Source organism: Sceloporus occidentalis, unplaced genomic scaffold (assembly GCF_023333645.1).
Source record: "Sceloporus occidentalis isolate IW3139 unplaced genomic scaffold, rSceOcc1.0.p SCAF_64, whole genome shotgun sequence".
Lineage (NCBI taxonomy): Eukaryota > Metazoa > Chordata > Lepidosauria > Squamata > Phrynosomatidae > Sceloporus > Sceloporus occidentalis.
Window position 1 is genome coordinate 156,417 of NW_028317044.1, and position 14,414 is coordinate 170,830.

Below are 14,414 nucleotides of genomic sequence, written 5' to 3' on the forward strand. Positions count from 1 at the left end.
AGCAGCAGAAGCGGGGATCAGGCCGGGAGAAGCCGCCTTTTAAGCCGCCCTCTGGGCCCCGAGGGCCGCCCCCGCCCCCGCCCCCCTGCCGCTGCCGCCGCCGCCTTCCCCCGGGAGCCGCCTGCGGGGCATCTTGGGGCCGCCGGGCTGGATGAGCTCGGGGGGACCCTCCTTGCTCCCCGGGGACTTTGCCCTGGGATTGGCCAGGGAGGGACAAGGGCCATTGTGACCCGGCGGAGGGGCCCTGCTCCCGGGCTCTTCTTCCCTCGGGGCGGCCAAAGACTCCGAAGACCCGCCCGGCCTGGATCCCTGGCGGCAGGTGGGTCCCTTCTGGCGGGGAAGAGGAGGAGGAGAAGGCGGAGGGGGGCAGGCTGGGCCCTGGGCCCCGAGGGGCCTCGGAGGGGAACCCAGCGGCTTTCGCTTTCGCCGGCAGCCGGAGCCCCAGCCGAGGAAGAGAGGCGCCTGGATCCGGGGAAATGAAAGCGAAAGCCGGCGGCGGCGGCGGCCGAGGGTCCGCGCTCATGGCCGAAGAGGAGCAGCAGGAGGCCCCCTGGCTCTGCGGGAACTGGTAGGGACCGGCAGGGGGGCATCGTCCGGGGCAAGAAGGGCTTCGGGCCAGGGCCCCCGACCGACCCTCTCCTGCCCTGGGCCCCTTCCGATGGCCCCCTCTCTCTGCCCCGCAGCCAGCGCTGGGTCTCCGGCCCCAACCGCGCCCTCCACGAGGCCCACTGCCTGCGCTTCCTGGCCCTGTGCCCCGAGTGCCAGGAGCCCGTGGCCCGCAAGGAGATGGAGGCCCACCTGGACACCGAGCACCGGAAGGTCAGCCCCGACGGAACCGGGCTCCCCCTTCCCTTCGGGGCAGCCCTAATGGGCTCCTCCTTGGAGTAGGCCCCCTCTTGCCATGGCCCCTGATGCCTGCCCCCTTCGCCCTCCCCAGGTCAGATGCCAGCTCTGCCACCGGGCCATGCAGAAGTACCAGCTGGAGGAGCACCGGGTAAGGGCCCTCCTTCCCCTTTCTTTCCAAGGGGGGCCCAGGGGACCCCTCTCTTGCCCCCAATGCACTACCCTTCCCTCCCACAAACTCCCAGCGATCAGGGAAGGGGTGACCCTAGCCCTATTCGGCCCTGCCTTGGGCCCCTTCCCTGCAGGCGGAGCAGTGCCCGGAGCGGATGGCTGCCTGCGACTTCTGTGAGCTGGAGCTGCCCTTCCACAGACTGGGGCCCCACCTGGAGGCCTGTGGGGCCCGGACCACGCCATGCTGGGACTGCGGCAAGTATGTCATGTACCGGGCCCTGGAGGCGCACTACCAGGGCTGCCAGGGCGGCAGTGGCCCCAGGGGGCTCCTTCCAGGTGAGTCTGGCCACCCTCCATCCCTGACCCCCTCGACCTCCCCCCCTTGGCCTGGGATGCCAACTGCTCCCCCCTCTCTCCCTTCAGAGCCAAAGGCCAGCTTCTGCCAGCAGTGCCAGAGCTGGGTCCCTGAGGAGCGCCACCTCCAGCACATGGTGAGCACTTCCACCCTTGGAGTCAGGCCAATGGCACCAACACCAGAGTCCTTCAAGGCAGGCCCTGGATGTTGTTGAGACTACAACTCCCAGGAGCCCCAGCCAGCAGAGGCTCCCACAGTTGGGGATTCTGGGAGTGGTGGTAGCCCAGCCGAGCCTCTATGGACTGAAGGCCTGCATGCAAGGCAGGGGCTCTGCTTGTGTCCTGTGACCCCCCTCCCCAGGGACCCCTTTCCACCGCACCCTGGCATCATGGGGGTCTGGCGAGGGCAGGAGGGGTGTCTCTCTCACCCAGGACCCCCCCATTCAGTGCCCCCCTCCCATGGACTGACCTCCCCCACCCCCTCTTCTTTCTCCCTGCAGGACGAATGCTGCCCCCTCCCTCAGCTTCTGGGGGCTCTCAGCACCCACTGCCCCCCAACTCCAGCTCCCTCTGTGTGCAGCCCCCCAATGGAGAAGGGCGCCCGGCCCAAGAGGAAAGACAAGGACTCCCCCCCTATTTTGGGAAAGCCTTCGCTCAAGCCCCCCAGGAGCAAGAAGGCCCTCAGTCCGCTGGCCTTCACCCCCACCGTGGCCCCACCACCACAGACCAAGGAGGAAGAGGAGGCCAGCGCTTACGACTGCCTGGCCAGCTGCCCCCATTGCCACATCCTCCTCCCCAGCCCCACTCTGCAGAAGCACCAGGTGAGTGGCCCCCCTGGGATGGAAAGTGGGAGGGGGGAACCCTGGGTCCAGACTGGCAGCCATTGGCACCCCTCTTTCTGCTGGAGGGAGGCAGCAGGCATTTTCTATAGTTACCTATGTTAGGCTTTTAATAATCTTTTGGGGAAGGGTGGTGTCTCTAAAGCCCACGTAAAGTGGGGAATTAACAGGCGCAGCAGCCACATGGTTGGGGGGGGGGTCCACATGGTGACTGCAGGATAACCCCCACACCATCCATGCCCACCTTCTCTGTTCTCCTTTCAGAAAAAGTGCCAGCGGCGGGCACCCTCCCTGCAGGCGCAGTGGCGTCGGCGAAGCCCTCGCTTCCTGGACAAAGGAGGTAGCCCCCTCTCTCCCTCTGGGCCCCACCCACCCCACAAGGGCTCTGCGGGGGCCTGGGAGGAGCCCCCTCCCCAATGGCAGGAGGGCTCTCCCTTGGGAAGAAAAAGCCCACCCTGCCATCCACAGAGCCTCCACAGCCGAGACAAGCCCCCTTTCGTTTGCCTTGTCTTGCAGAGGAGCCCCAGATGCAGAGCCCCCCTGGAGAGAACAGCTGGCAGTGACTTTCCTCAGCAGCTGCCCCAAAGGACTCCTTCTCCTGTGACCCCCACCGACCCATTTAAGCCAAGCCCTCGGGATTCTCTTCATGGGATTCTCATATCTGCCTTATGGAGAATAAAAGAAGTACCACTTGCACCCAAGACTCAGCGCCTAGAACTCGCTTTCAGGGGGACCCTCTTTGGGGCTGGGGGCGGTGAGGAGACATCCACACAGGCCTCCAGTGCTTCGCTACTTTTATTCTCCTCTAGAAAAAAATCCATCCAACAGAAGGAGAGGGTCTTCCGGGGAGGGGGGAGGGGGCCTCTCTGACCCAGTGCATGTATGTCTGTGTTGGGGGTCCTCATAAGGTGTGGGATGGGAGGTCCTGCCATCAGCCCCCACCTCCTTCAGCCCCACAGTTAATAGTCATTGATGGCGATGGACTCCCTCATCTGCATGCAGAGCACTTCGTCGATGTAGATGGAGTTGCTCTTCACCTGGATCTCCTCCTCCAGGGAAAGCTGCTTCCGGCTCAGGCCCCTCAGTACCCTCTCGGCCTGGGCCAGCATCCCCTGCAGCCTACAATGGTGAGGAAGAAGGGGGACCTCAGAGCCCACCCCACAGAAGAGCCGGAGCCTGAGCCCAAGAAAGGGGCATTGGGAGGGCTCCAGGGAGACACTGCCCCAATGCAGTGTTTTTAGCAGTAGGGCTAAGATGGGGGGCTGGGGGCTCACCCTGGAACCCCAGAGACTTAGAAAGGGTCCAATTGAGGCCAGCCCCCATGCCCCGACCCCTGCATCCCAATTTCGATGTTGAGGGGGAGCCTGGGCAGCCATTCACTTGCCTCTGGATGTTGCAGCTGATCTCCTGAACTTCGCGCATGAGGCGGTAGTGGGCCCTGTCCCGACAGAGCTCCACGTTGGGCCGGCGGGTCCGGGTCTCCAGACGTGTCTGGGCCACTTTGGCCGGCCCCTCCTTGTCTGCGATGGCCTTCGTCAGGGTCTCCATGTTCTTCTCCTGGGAGCTGATCTCGTCCATCACCTTCAGCGCATTGCAGGGAGAGAAGTCAGGAGGGGATCCCAGAGCCAGAAAGACCAGCAAGGGCCACCCTCACCCTCCCTGGCTAACCTTCCCCATCTCTCCCCAGCAGACCCCCCAACCCTGAGGAAAGGGGGCCTGCTCTCCCCCAAGTGTGACAACCCCTGTCCCAGAAATGGAGAATGGCTGAGTGGGAAGGGACCCCAAGGGCATCAGTCCCATGCTCTGCCCAGTGGGGGAGCCCCCAGGGCATCCCAACATGGAGGCTGGCAGGGGCAGCTGGGCATAGCCCCTTCCCCTCCCCCAGAGACACTTGCCTAGCAGAGCAAGGCCTTGGCCTACCACCGTCTCTCTCAGTGGATTGGCAGCAGTGGCATAGAGGAGGCCTTCTTTTCCAGCTGCCCCCCATAAGGAGGTGCTACCTGCCAGTTTTGCCTGGCAGTGGCAAACATTGGCCCCAGGGCCAAGGAAGGAGCAAAGGGGATCTCTTTTGCCCCCCCCTCCCCAACCCTGCCATTTGGCCCTTGCCTTGCCCAGTTGGGTCTCCAGCTTGCTCTTGGCCTCCTTGGTCTCCTTCACCCGGTTGCGGAAGGCCACGTTGACCGCCTCGTTCTGCTTCCGGATGTCGCTGGCCGTCTGGGCCAGGATGCTGTCGATGAGGGACCGCAGCGCCAGGGAGTTGTTCCGCTGCTGGTCGGCCTTTTCTGCGTTGGCGTTGGAGAAGCCCTCCCACTCCTCAGGGCTGACGGACCTGATGGGGGACAAAGGGGGGGAGGCCTGCGTTTGCACCCCAAACGCCTCCAGGACCAGGAGGAAAGGGGGCAAGAGTCACTATGGGGCCTCTTTCTAGAGAAGCTGCTGGGAAGGCAACTGGTGTGGCTTTCCACATTTCCTTGCCAGGGCCCACACTGTGCCCCACACTTGCCCCCTAAGCAGTCTGCCCCCCCCAAATGCTGCCCTGAGTGAGGGGCCTTTCCGGCAGGCCTTGGGGCTCTCCCCCAGAGAGACAAGGGGGCAGCCAAGGCCCAGGGGAGCCTGGCGCTGGAGAGCCTGGCATGGGGCCGCTGGGGTTCCCCATAGAGCCCCGCTCTTCCTCCTCCAAGGGCCCAGCGGGGACTCACTTCTCCTCCACCTTGACCACGTTTTGGGCGTAGTGCAGGTCGGGGGTGTTGTTGTTGAGGGTGGCGCAGTAGTTGTCGATGGTCAAGGCGGCAAACTTGTCCGTCAGGTCCTTCTCCAGGTTGAACTTGGCCGCACGGTTCAGCCTGGAAAGAGGGAGGGAGGGAGGGAGGGCTGCCAAGGGGTCCTCCTGGCCAAGGGCTGGCACCCCCTCCGTTGGGGCAGGAGGCAGAGTCCGGGGGGAGGGGGCTCTCTATGGCCTCCTCCTCTCCCCAGTGCCCTTCCCAGTCCCTCCCAGTGCCCCTTCCTTTCTCCCCAGTGCCCTTCCCAGTCCCTCCCAGTGCCCCTTCCTTTCTCCCCAGTGCCCTTCCCAGTCCCTCCCAGTGCCCCTTCCTTTCTCCCCAGTGCCCTTCCCAGTCCCTCCCAGTGCCCCTTCCTTTCTCCCCAGTGCCCTTCCCAGTCCCTCCCAGTGCCCCTTCCTTTCTCCCCAGTGCCCTTCCCAGTCCCTCCCAGTGCCCCTTCCTTTCTCCCCAGTGCCCTTCCCAGTCCCTCCCAGTGCCCCTTCCTTTCTCCCCAGTGCCCTTCCCAGTCCCTCCCAGTGCCCCTTCCTTTCTCCCCAGTGCCCTTCCCAGTCCCTCCCAGTGCCCCTTCCTTTCTCCCCAGTGCCCTTCCCAGTCCCTCCCAGTGCCCCTTCCTTTCTCCCCAGTGCCCTTCCCAGTCCCTCCCAGTGCCCCTTCCTTTCTCCCCAGTGCCCTTCCCAGTCCCTCCCAGTGCCCCTTCCTTTCTCCCCAGTGCCCTTCCCAGTCCCTCCCAGTGCCCCTTCCTTTCTCCCCAGTGCCCTTCCCAGTCCCTCCCAGTGCCCCTTCCTTTCTCCCCAGTGCCCTTCCCAGTCCCTCCCAGTGCCCCTTCCTTTCTCCCCAGTGCCCTTCCCAGTCCCTCCCAGTGCCCCTTCCTTTCTCCCCAGTGCCCTTCCCAGTCCCTCCCAGTGCCCCTTCCTTTCTCCCCAGTGCCCTTCCCAGTCCCTCCCAGTGCCCCTTCCTTTCTCCCCAGTGCCCTTCCCAGTCCCTCCCAGTGCCCCTTCCTTTCTCCCCAGTGCCCTTCCCAGTCCCTCCCAGTGCCCCTTCCTTTCTCCCCAGTGCCCTTCCCACTCCCTCCCAGTGCCCCTTCCTTTCTCCCCAGTGCCCTTCCCAGTCCCTCCCAGTGCCCCTTCCTTTCTCCCCAGTGCCCTTCCCACTCCCTCCCAGTGCCCCTTCCTTTCTCCCCAGCGCCCTTCCTGACCTGATCTGCTCGAGGGCCTGCTCGGTGGTCCTGCGGAGGAGGGCCATGGCCCCCTGGAGCACCTCGGCCTCCTTCCGCAGCTCCTGGTCCACCGCGTCGTGGACCAGGTCGATGCCCACGCGGCGCTCCCTGCAAAAGGGCCGGGAGGCGGTCAGAAGGAAGGAAGGGAGGAAGGGAGGGAGACGACGGGGCCTGGGGGGGTGTGGGGCTGCTGGGTCTCACCGGTGGAGGAGGCACTGCTGGGCGATGAGGAGGGGCTCCCTGCAGCCCTCCAGCGCCTTCTCCAGCCGCCTCTGGAAGGCCAGCAGCTCCTCCGTCTCCCCGCAGATCTGCTCGAGCTTCCCGCGCAGCTCCTCCCGCCAGAAGCGGATCTCCTCCAGGCGCTGCTCTGAGGGGAGGAGGAGGGTCAGCGGAGGGCTCGGGGCTCCCGCCCCCGTGGCCCCTGCCGGCCTGCCTTCTTTCCTGCCTTCCTACCGATCCTCTTGCCGACTTCGCCCTGGCTCTTCCGGGTGCTGCGCTCGACCTCCTCGACCAGGCGCCGGCTCTCGTCCACCAGCCGCTCGGAGAGGCAGCGCTGGGCCTCGGCGCCGCTCAGCTCCGCCTTGTGGGCCACGCGCCACTCCCCCAGATGGAAGCGCGGCGGCGCCTCCAGCACCTTCGCCATGGCTCCCCGGGGAGGCCGGCAGCCAGAGACTCAGAGACCCGGAGGAAGGGAAGGGAAGAGGCAGCTCCTCCTCTTCCTTCTGGGCCCCAGGCAGAGAAACCGACGCGTCGCCATGGAGACGCCGGGGGCGGGGCTCCAGAACACCCTCCCGATTGGTCCCCAGGGAGGGAGGAGAGGGAGCTCCCCTTAGCCACGCCTCTCCATAGCCCCACCCCTTTCTTAGACACGCCCCTCCTTAGTCCCACCTCTTTCTTAGCCCCGCCCTTCCTTGGCCCCACCTCTTTCTTAGCCACGCCTTCATTAGCCCCGCCCCAAATTAACACCTCTTTCTTAGCCCCGCCCCTTCCTCTTGGGAATCCCTCCCCAGGCCAGACTGGGCCCCGTCCCCCCTTCCCAGCAAGGGCCCTGGGGGGCCTCCCAGCCCCATCTTCAGTGCCTGGGAAGGGGGCGTCTCCCTCTGCCTCCCTCTCCCCCCTTTTCCTCTGGGTCTGGCCCCCACTGCCCCCCACCTTCTGTCCCAGGGGACTCTCCCCCCCAAACAGCCCCATTGGAGGAGAGATGCACAGAGGGACACTGTCTCTCATCCATCACTGCAGTCCTTTATTTTTATGTAGGTAAATATATATATACTGTATATATAAGAATATGTATATATGTATAGACTCACATGTGGGAAACCAGGAAGAGCCCCTTTCCCTGGACCCCAGAAGTGGGGCTGGCAGCAGGAGGCCCCTGGACTCCCTTCTCCCACAACCCCCCCCCCGGCTCCCCCTGCCCCTTGCAGGACCACCAGCCTGGCAGTGCGCTCCCAGCAGGAGACCCTCCTCAGGAAAGGCCCCCCTGGCAGCCCTTCGCAGAGACATATGTGGGTCCAGCCAGGAAGGGGCCACTTGCGAGGGGAGGGGGCTGCCAGGCCCTGCAGAGCCCCAGCCAGGGAGCCCTGGGCCTGGGAGGAACTCAGGGGTCTTTCCCTCTTGGCTTGGGAAGGGGCCGAGGCTGCCCCACAGTCGCCTGAGGTCTGGCCAGGAAGTATTGCTGCATCCCCCCCCGCCTCCCCCATGGCTGCCCAAAGAGATCAAGCATTTGGGGGGGGGGGGCTCCTGGCATCTTGAGCCCTTGAGCCATCCACTACCAGCCCCTTCTTCTTCTTCCTCCTCCATTTCCCTTTGCCAGGGAAGGATCCAGTGTCCAGCCCCCCCCCCCATTGTGCCCCCCTGGCATGCAAGGGGCCCCGCATCAGGAAAGAGCATGGAAGCAGCAGCATCAACAGCAGCAGCAGCAGCAACATGGGTTTGGGGAGCGCAGCCCCGTCGTCCAGGGGAGCCCAGCCCTCTTCAAGGGGGAGCCCCTCTGGGCCTCATTCAAAGCGCCGGAGGTGGTTGTAGAGCGACTGGACGTAGGTGAAGACACACATGGGGTCCGGCTTGCGCCCCATGGCCAGCATGTCATCCACTTCGATCAAGCGGTCGCAGCCGGCCATCTTCCTGCAAGGGAGGCAAGGGGCCGGTGAGGGGCTGCTGACCCCCAGGGAAGGCCAGGGACCCAGCCTGGCGCTCTCACTCTCTCTCTTCCCCAAACCCCCAGGGACACCCCGAACCCCCATCCAAAGGGCCTGCCAGCCATGCCCTGGCAATGCCTGGCTTACTCAGCGGTGGTGAAGGCCAGCTCAAAGTTCTCCTTGCGCTTGCCCGGCTCCAGGGCCTGGTAGTCAAAGGCCTCGGGGAAGAAGGAGTGGACCAGGGCACAGAAGGCCATGCCATCGTTCCAGCTGCAGGAGAAGTTCTGTAGGTCGATGTGCTGGATGGGGGGAGAAGGCATTGGCATCACTTGGGGTCAGAGGGCACAGGGGTCAGATTGGTCAGAGGTAGTTGCTTGAGGGCTCCTCTCCTACCTTGTAGCCGATGGTTTTGGAGCGGCACCAGTCCAGGAGGATCTGCTTGATGCTGCTGGCACTGGCAACCCCAAAACTCTGGGAGCGCTTCAGCTTGGGCCGGCCTCCACCTTTCCCCCTGGACAAAGACCAGCGGAGGAGAGAGGGGAGTTAGATGACCCTAACCCTCACTGGAACAGAAAGGCCACCACCGCTCTTTCAGGAGCCCCCGGGCAACCTTTCCAGAGGAGCCCGGTGACGGTGGGGCATGGCTATGTCTCCTCCTGGATGGGGCCAGGGGCTTTGGGTGCCCCCTCCCACATACCTGGCAGAGGAGCTGCTTTTCCCCACTTGAGGCCCTGGTTCCCTTCTCCGTCGCACAGCCCTATGGAATCCCCACTGAATCCCCAGTGATGGAGAACTCCTTCCATTCTCCCTTGCCCCCAAACCCCAGGGATCTTTTCTGGGTCCCAGCATCTGTCTTGACCGTTGGGTTGGGGTCACCTGCCCCCCATGCCACTCCCACCCAGGATTGGACCCCGGCAGACCCACTTACTTCCCTCCAGCGTCCTGCTGCTCAAACTTCTCAAAGAGGGCCTTCCTGGCCTGAGTGCTGGAGGTCCGGGGCAGCGTCTGCGACCTGACCAACTCCCTCCGCCTCTCCGTTTGGTGGTGGGCCACCAAGGGGGGCGAGGGGCTCCGGGGAGGGGCTCCCGATGGCAGGTTGGTGATACTTGTGGTGCTGCAGGGAGGAAGGAAGGAAGGAAGGAGGGTGAGCAAGGCAGCAGAGGGGTCAGCAGCATTGGGGGATGGAAGGGATGACCGTATGGGGCTCTGGTCCTCCTGGGGCTCCCCCACTTCAAGTCAAGGCCATTTTTGTGGTAGGCCATAACTGTGAAAGGCACACAGGGCAGCACACGGGGGACAGAGGAAGCGCCAGTCAAAGGATGCTCACCTTTCGTAGCTGACCGCAGATACGGATTTTGTCACGGAGGAGAATCTCTCTGCACAGGAAGAGAAAAGGGGAGCAAAAAGGGTCACCTCTCTCTTTGCCTCCCTCAGCATAGAGGGAGTCTCTGCCCAGGAACCCTGTGCCCAGACCTCCCCCAAACAGGTATCTGCCTGTCCCATTTGCCTCCACCCCACAAACCGCTCCTGGGCATCCTGATCCCTCTTCTGCATGTTGGCCATGCTCCTGGCGGCCACGCTGGCATCTCCCTCAAAGGAAAGGGCACCTTCTGACCTGAGGAGGCTGAGGTGGTTGTCCGGGTGGAAGTGGCGCTCCAGGTCCTCACAGCACTTGGGGCTGGGCAGCTCCCATCTTGACCGTTTAACGGGGGAAAAAGGGGAGGGAGGGAGGATGGTTTGGGTATAAAGCAACTCAAGCCCTGAGGCACACACAAACAGGACACCCAACAGCCGCCAGGGAAGGTTTGGGGCACATTTCCCCTCCTTGGCCTGGAAAACAACCCGCCTCCCTCCAGACCCAGATGTGCCAAGCATCTGGACATCGGAGGGGGCACCTTTGGAGGCACAGAGTGGCACTTGGAGGGGGCAGGCATTTCTTCCTGAGCCTCTGCTGGCCTTCCTTTCTCTCTCTTACCTGCTTGGCCAGGAGCTTTTGGTGCAGGCTCTGCGTGGCTGTTGGCATGTTGCCCCCCGGAGACATATGGTGTGACCGTCGGCCCGGTGGTCTCTCCTGAAAAGGTCTCCGACACCTTGGTCACGGCGGTCACTGGTTGGTGGGGCATCCGCAAAGCCACCGCCATCGGAGCGTGGGCCTCGGGGGCTGGATTGGGCCGCTGTGGGGGGAGAGGCGGGGAGGCTGCTTCTGGGGGGAGCCTGGTCAGCCCTGGGGGCAGAAAGGGGGCAAAGGATGAGCAGCAAATCCACTTTTGCAGGGACAGACGGGGCACACACCCAGCCACCTGCCAGCCCCCCCCCCCCCCCCAGCCTCCTCCAACTCTAGGGCAGCCTTTCTGGGCCAAAGGACAGGCAGAACCCGGTCTGTGTCTATTTCCAGACTGCCAAACACACACACACACACACACTCTCTGTCTCCAGACAAACACATTCAGTTCCTCACAGGATTCCCACTGGAGCTCACAGGCAAAATTACCCTGGAACACTAGACAGTGTTTAATGCAATGCCTCCAAGCTGCCTTGCTTTTCATTGAACACCAGGCCAGATCCAGCACTCAAAGGGGTCCATCATGGGGCAGCCAGAGAGAGGGCCCTGGGGGCAAGGGCACCAAGGAGGACCCCATTCCCCACAGACAGAGGCCAGAGCCCCCCCCCCGCCTTCTCACCTGGGGCCCTTTCCTTGGGGGGCTGCTGCTGCTGCTGCTGCTGCTGTGGCCCGTCCTCCTCCTCTGCCTGGAGGACCTGGCTGGGGCCCCACTCGGCCTCAGGGGACCCTCCTCCTCTTCCTCCTCTTCCAAGGGTCTCCTCTGAGTCCAGGTCCCAGTCCTCCAAGTCCAGGCTCTGCCAAAGCCAAAAAGAGGACACCCCCTGAACAGGGTCACCTGGAAGAAAGGACCCCCCCTCCAGAAAGGAAGCAAGGGCCAGCCCTGGCCCCACATGGGCTGCCCCTCAGTCTCCAAGGGGGGGGGGTCTGAGGAAGAGGGAGGCAGCCTGTCTGCAGTGCCCCATTCCTCCTCCTGAGGGCGCCCTGGGACAGGGACAGCTGCCCTTGGAGGCTGGCAGGCGAGAAAGAGGGGGGCCTTGCTCAGCAGCAGCCTCTCTTGGGGGGCTATGGGGGTCTTGGGGGGTCTCGGGCCCGACCTGTTCCCCGAGGAGGCTCCCGTGGCGCTGGAGCTGGCGGGCGAGGCGCTGGAGCTGGGCGCGGAGGAGGCGGTTCTGGCGCTGGAGCTGGGCCAGGGCCAGGGGCAGCGGGGCGGCCAGGCGGAGCACCTCGCCCACCTGCGCCTCCAGCCCCCGCCGCCAGGCCCCCAGCTCCCCCTCCAGCTCCCCAACCGAGGACCCTGCCTCCGGAGCACCCCGGCCCTCCTCCATGGCCCTCCAGCAGCAGCAGCAGCCCTCTGCCCCGGAGGAGGAGGAGGGGTGGGCTTTTCTCAGGCCCAGCCAGGGAGGGAGGGGCCCCGAGGCCCGGCCCTCCCCCTGGGACCCCCCCCCCCTCTGGCTCTCTCTCCCTCTGGGTCTCTGGGAGGGAGGGAGGGAGGGGCCTGGGAGGGGCTGCTGCCTGCCCCACACAGGGCTTTCCCGGAGGGGGGGGGGCTCTCCCTGCAGATGCCCCCCTGGCAGCCCGCTTTCTGGCCCTGGATCTCCAGCCTTCCAGCCCCGAGGAGGAGGAGCCAGGCCCCAGGGCAGCAGCCCCAAGGGGCGGCCGTCGGTCCCAAGGGGCAGCAATGGCCCTCCCTGGAAGGGGGCTAGGGGCCCTGGCACGAGAGGCCTCCATGGGTGCCATGGCAGATCTATTTTCAGAGGAAGGAAGGAAGGAAGGAAGGAAGGAAGGAAGGAAGGAAGAGAGCTGGCACCGTCTCAGGGGACTCTCATGCCAGCAGTGCTGCAGGGAGAGCCACCCAAAGCCATGCCCAAATGCCATGGAGCCCTGCGAGGGTCTTAGCACCTCCTGAGTGATGCCCAGCCCAGAGGCCCAGTCCCTGGCAGAAAGGGGGGCAGCGGAAGGGCACTGGATGCCCCAAAGAAGGAGGGAGGGCAGGAGGGCAACCATTTAGCAACCTGGGCCTGCAAGAGGGACATGGGGGGTATGGCCAAGGGGTCAGTTGCCCAGGGGGGCATGTGCCACTCATTTGGGCCATATGGGGCTAAACTTCCATTGGAAGCATGAACTTTCCGTTCCCTGAGTCTGCCAGCCCCTCCTTCTCTGGTCAGCTTCCCTCAGGCTCCGAGGGGGGAAGGGATGGGAAAGAGAGATTCCCAGCTGTCTCTGTCCAGCCCCAGAGATCCCACCAGCTGACCCTCCTGGGCCCCTGGCCAGCAATCCACCGAGGAGCAATGCTGCTGGGCACCAAGGGAGGGGGGCTCTGCCAGCTGCCCCTTGCCATGGCCCCCTATCAGCTGGAGAACAGCCCCCCAGCCATTTTATGTGGGGGGGGGCAGGGGAGGGCTGAGCCCAGCATCTCTGGGAAAGACTGGGGCCCTTCGGCTGGCCATTCCCCGGAGTGGCTTGAGACAGGGCCAGGGTGCCCACTACTGTCCTGGCCACTGCCCTTCTGCCTGCCCCCATCTCTCTTTTGGCTGGCAAAGCAGAGGTGGCAATAGTGCCATGATGGTTTCCTCGCTGGGCGTCATTGTGTTTGTGGTTTGAGGTGGCCTAGTGCTGTTGGTATGCCTGGAGCTCTGCTGGCAGATGGGGCTCCCTCTCCTGATCTCAGGTGCCTGGCTGGCACTTTCAGCCCCCTGAACCCCCCACCGGTTGCCCTGGGGGCCCTTGGTCAGTGAGAGGCAGTGAGAGCCATATGCAAAGGCCTGGAATGTGAAGGGAGCAGCAGCCATGAAGGTTGGGAGACTCTGCCTGCTCCTCCAGGCCCTTATCTCACCTCCCCCCCCCAAGAGCAACATGGAGGGCTAGCAGGGATGGAGGGGAGGCAGGGAGGGGGACACAGACCTTGGAATAGAGAGAAAAGAGCTGGAGGGGAGGAGGAGGGTTGTTGCCAGGAGCTGGACTGGCCTACAAGGCCCCCCTGGGCCTGAGCAGGACCCTCCAAGGAGCCCCTTCTGCTCTCTTCTCTTCCCCCATCCCTAATCCGAGGCAAAGAGAAGGGGGCTGGGGGGCACGGGGGCAGCTGGGACTTCTTTTAAGACCATCTTCCACTTGCTGAGGATACCCATCCACTCCAGTGTTGGGGAAGAACAGCTGCATTGCCAGAGGGGCCAGATGCTGGATTCAAAAGTGGCGGATGGGAGAGCAAAGGCACATGGGACCAGCAGCAGTCAGGGCCACTTGCAGCCATGTTGCCCCTATGCACACACACACCAGAGATGCAGCAGTGTCAGTTTAGTAGCTAGACCCGGGAGGGTTGGGGGGATGTGTGTCTCTCTGTCTAGGAATCAGGGAAGGGGATGCCCCACATCCAGGGGACCACTGCCAGGCAGCTGCTCCTTTGGGTTGTTAGTCAAGGGGGAAGGCCGCCAACCTCCCTGGTGTGGAAGTCCAGGGCGGCTCTTGGGCTGGTGTTTGCGGTCGGTGGAGGAGGGGGGCATGGGGCACCTCTGGGACCGGCTGCCCCACGGGGGCTTGGCTGGCGGCAAGTGGAGGGAGAAAGCAGCCCACCAGCAGCAGGCCTCCTTGACCCTCTTTGGCCGGGAGGCACATTCCAGCCTATTTTTAGCCCCCGGTTGGCAAGATAAGCAAAGCCTGCCCTGGAAGCAACACAGCAGCCAGAAGGAGAAGCAGAACACGAGGCCTCTCCTCTGAGCCCAAGGCCTCTGGGGCCCTTCCTCTTGTGCCCCTCTGTTCCCAGCCAGGCATGGAAGGACCCCGCTTTCTTCCTCTTTTAGAGAGGGCCCTGCTCTCTTTCATCTCAGGAGCCCGAGGGGCGAGCAATACTATTATTACCAAGCAACCATGAGCAACCCATTTAAAAAGCAAGCTGGCGACAGGTATCCCTTTGTCGGGCGCAGGAGCTGAGCGCTGGAGTGTTATCCCTGGTGCCTGCGATGCAGCCATAAGGAAAAGAGGGCTCCTGTGCATGAACAAAATGTGTGGCTGCCT

General features: G+C 64.0%; 3 protein-coding genes across 5 annotated transcripts; 1 reads left to right on the top strand and 2 right to left on the bottom strand.

Moving 5' to 3' along the window:
- Positions 1–127: 127 nt before the first annotated feature.
- XAF1 (XIAP associated factor 1) lies at positions 128–2,907 on the top strand. Of its 2 annotated transcripts, XM_089493384.1 has the most exons (9): positions 128–319; positions 434–568; positions 684–819; positions 938–994; positions 1,149–1,350; positions 1,438–1,505; positions 1,869–2,189; positions 2,472–2,547; positions 2,724–2,907. In XM_089493384.1, the coding sequence occupies exons 2-9, from the start codon at positions 477–479 to the stop codon at positions 2,768–2,770; spliced, it is 999 nt and encodes a 332-aa protein (XP_089349510.1). In that variant the 5' UTR covers positions 128–319; positions 434–476; the 3' UTR covers positions 2,771–2,907. The 2 variants fall into 2 exon arrangements, with proteins under 2 accessions (XP_089349510.1, XP_089349512.1); XM_089493386.1 differs by lacking the exon at positions 938–994.
- An 82-nt stretch (positions 2,908–2,989) lies between these two features.
- LOC149287008 (tektin-1-like) lies at positions 2,990–6,940 on the bottom strand. Of its 2 annotated transcripts, XM_089493382.1 has the most exons (7): positions 6,657–6,940; positions 6,405–6,570; positions 6,183–6,311; positions 4,907–5,050; positions 4,314–4,536; positions 3,592–3,788; positions 2,990–3,326 (listed from the first exon to the last, which is right to left on the bottom strand). In XM_089493382.1, the coding sequence occupies exons 1-7, from the start codon at positions 6,844–6,846 to the stop codon at positions 3,167–3,169; spliced, it is 1,209 nt and encodes a 402-aa protein (XP_089349508.1). In that variant the 5' UTR covers positions 6,847–6,940; the 3' UTR covers positions 2,990–3,166. The 2 variants fall into 2 exon arrangements, with proteins under 2 accessions (XP_089349508.1, XP_089349509.1); XM_089493383.1 differs by lacking the exon at positions 6,183–6,311 and having other exon boundaries at positions 6,657–6,939.
- Positions 6,941–7,433: 493 nt separating this feature from the next.
- Positions 7,434–11,794, bottom strand: LOC149287009 (smoothelin-like protein 2). Its single transcript, XM_089493243.1, has 9 exons — positions 11,501–11,794; positions 11,026–11,200; positions 10,320–10,568; positions 9,960–10,037; positions 9,672–9,720; positions 9,273–9,458; positions 8,738–8,855; positions 8,492–8,643; positions 7,434–8,330 (listed from the first exon to the last, which is right to left on the bottom strand). Exons 1-9 carry the CDS (start codon positions 11,729–11,731, stop codon positions 8,204–8,206), a joined length of 1,365 nt encoding a protein of 454 aa, XP_089349369.1. The 5' UTR covers positions 11,732–11,794; the 3' UTR covers positions 7,434–8,203.
- Between the last annotated feature and the right edge of the window lie 2,620 nt (positions 11,795–14,414).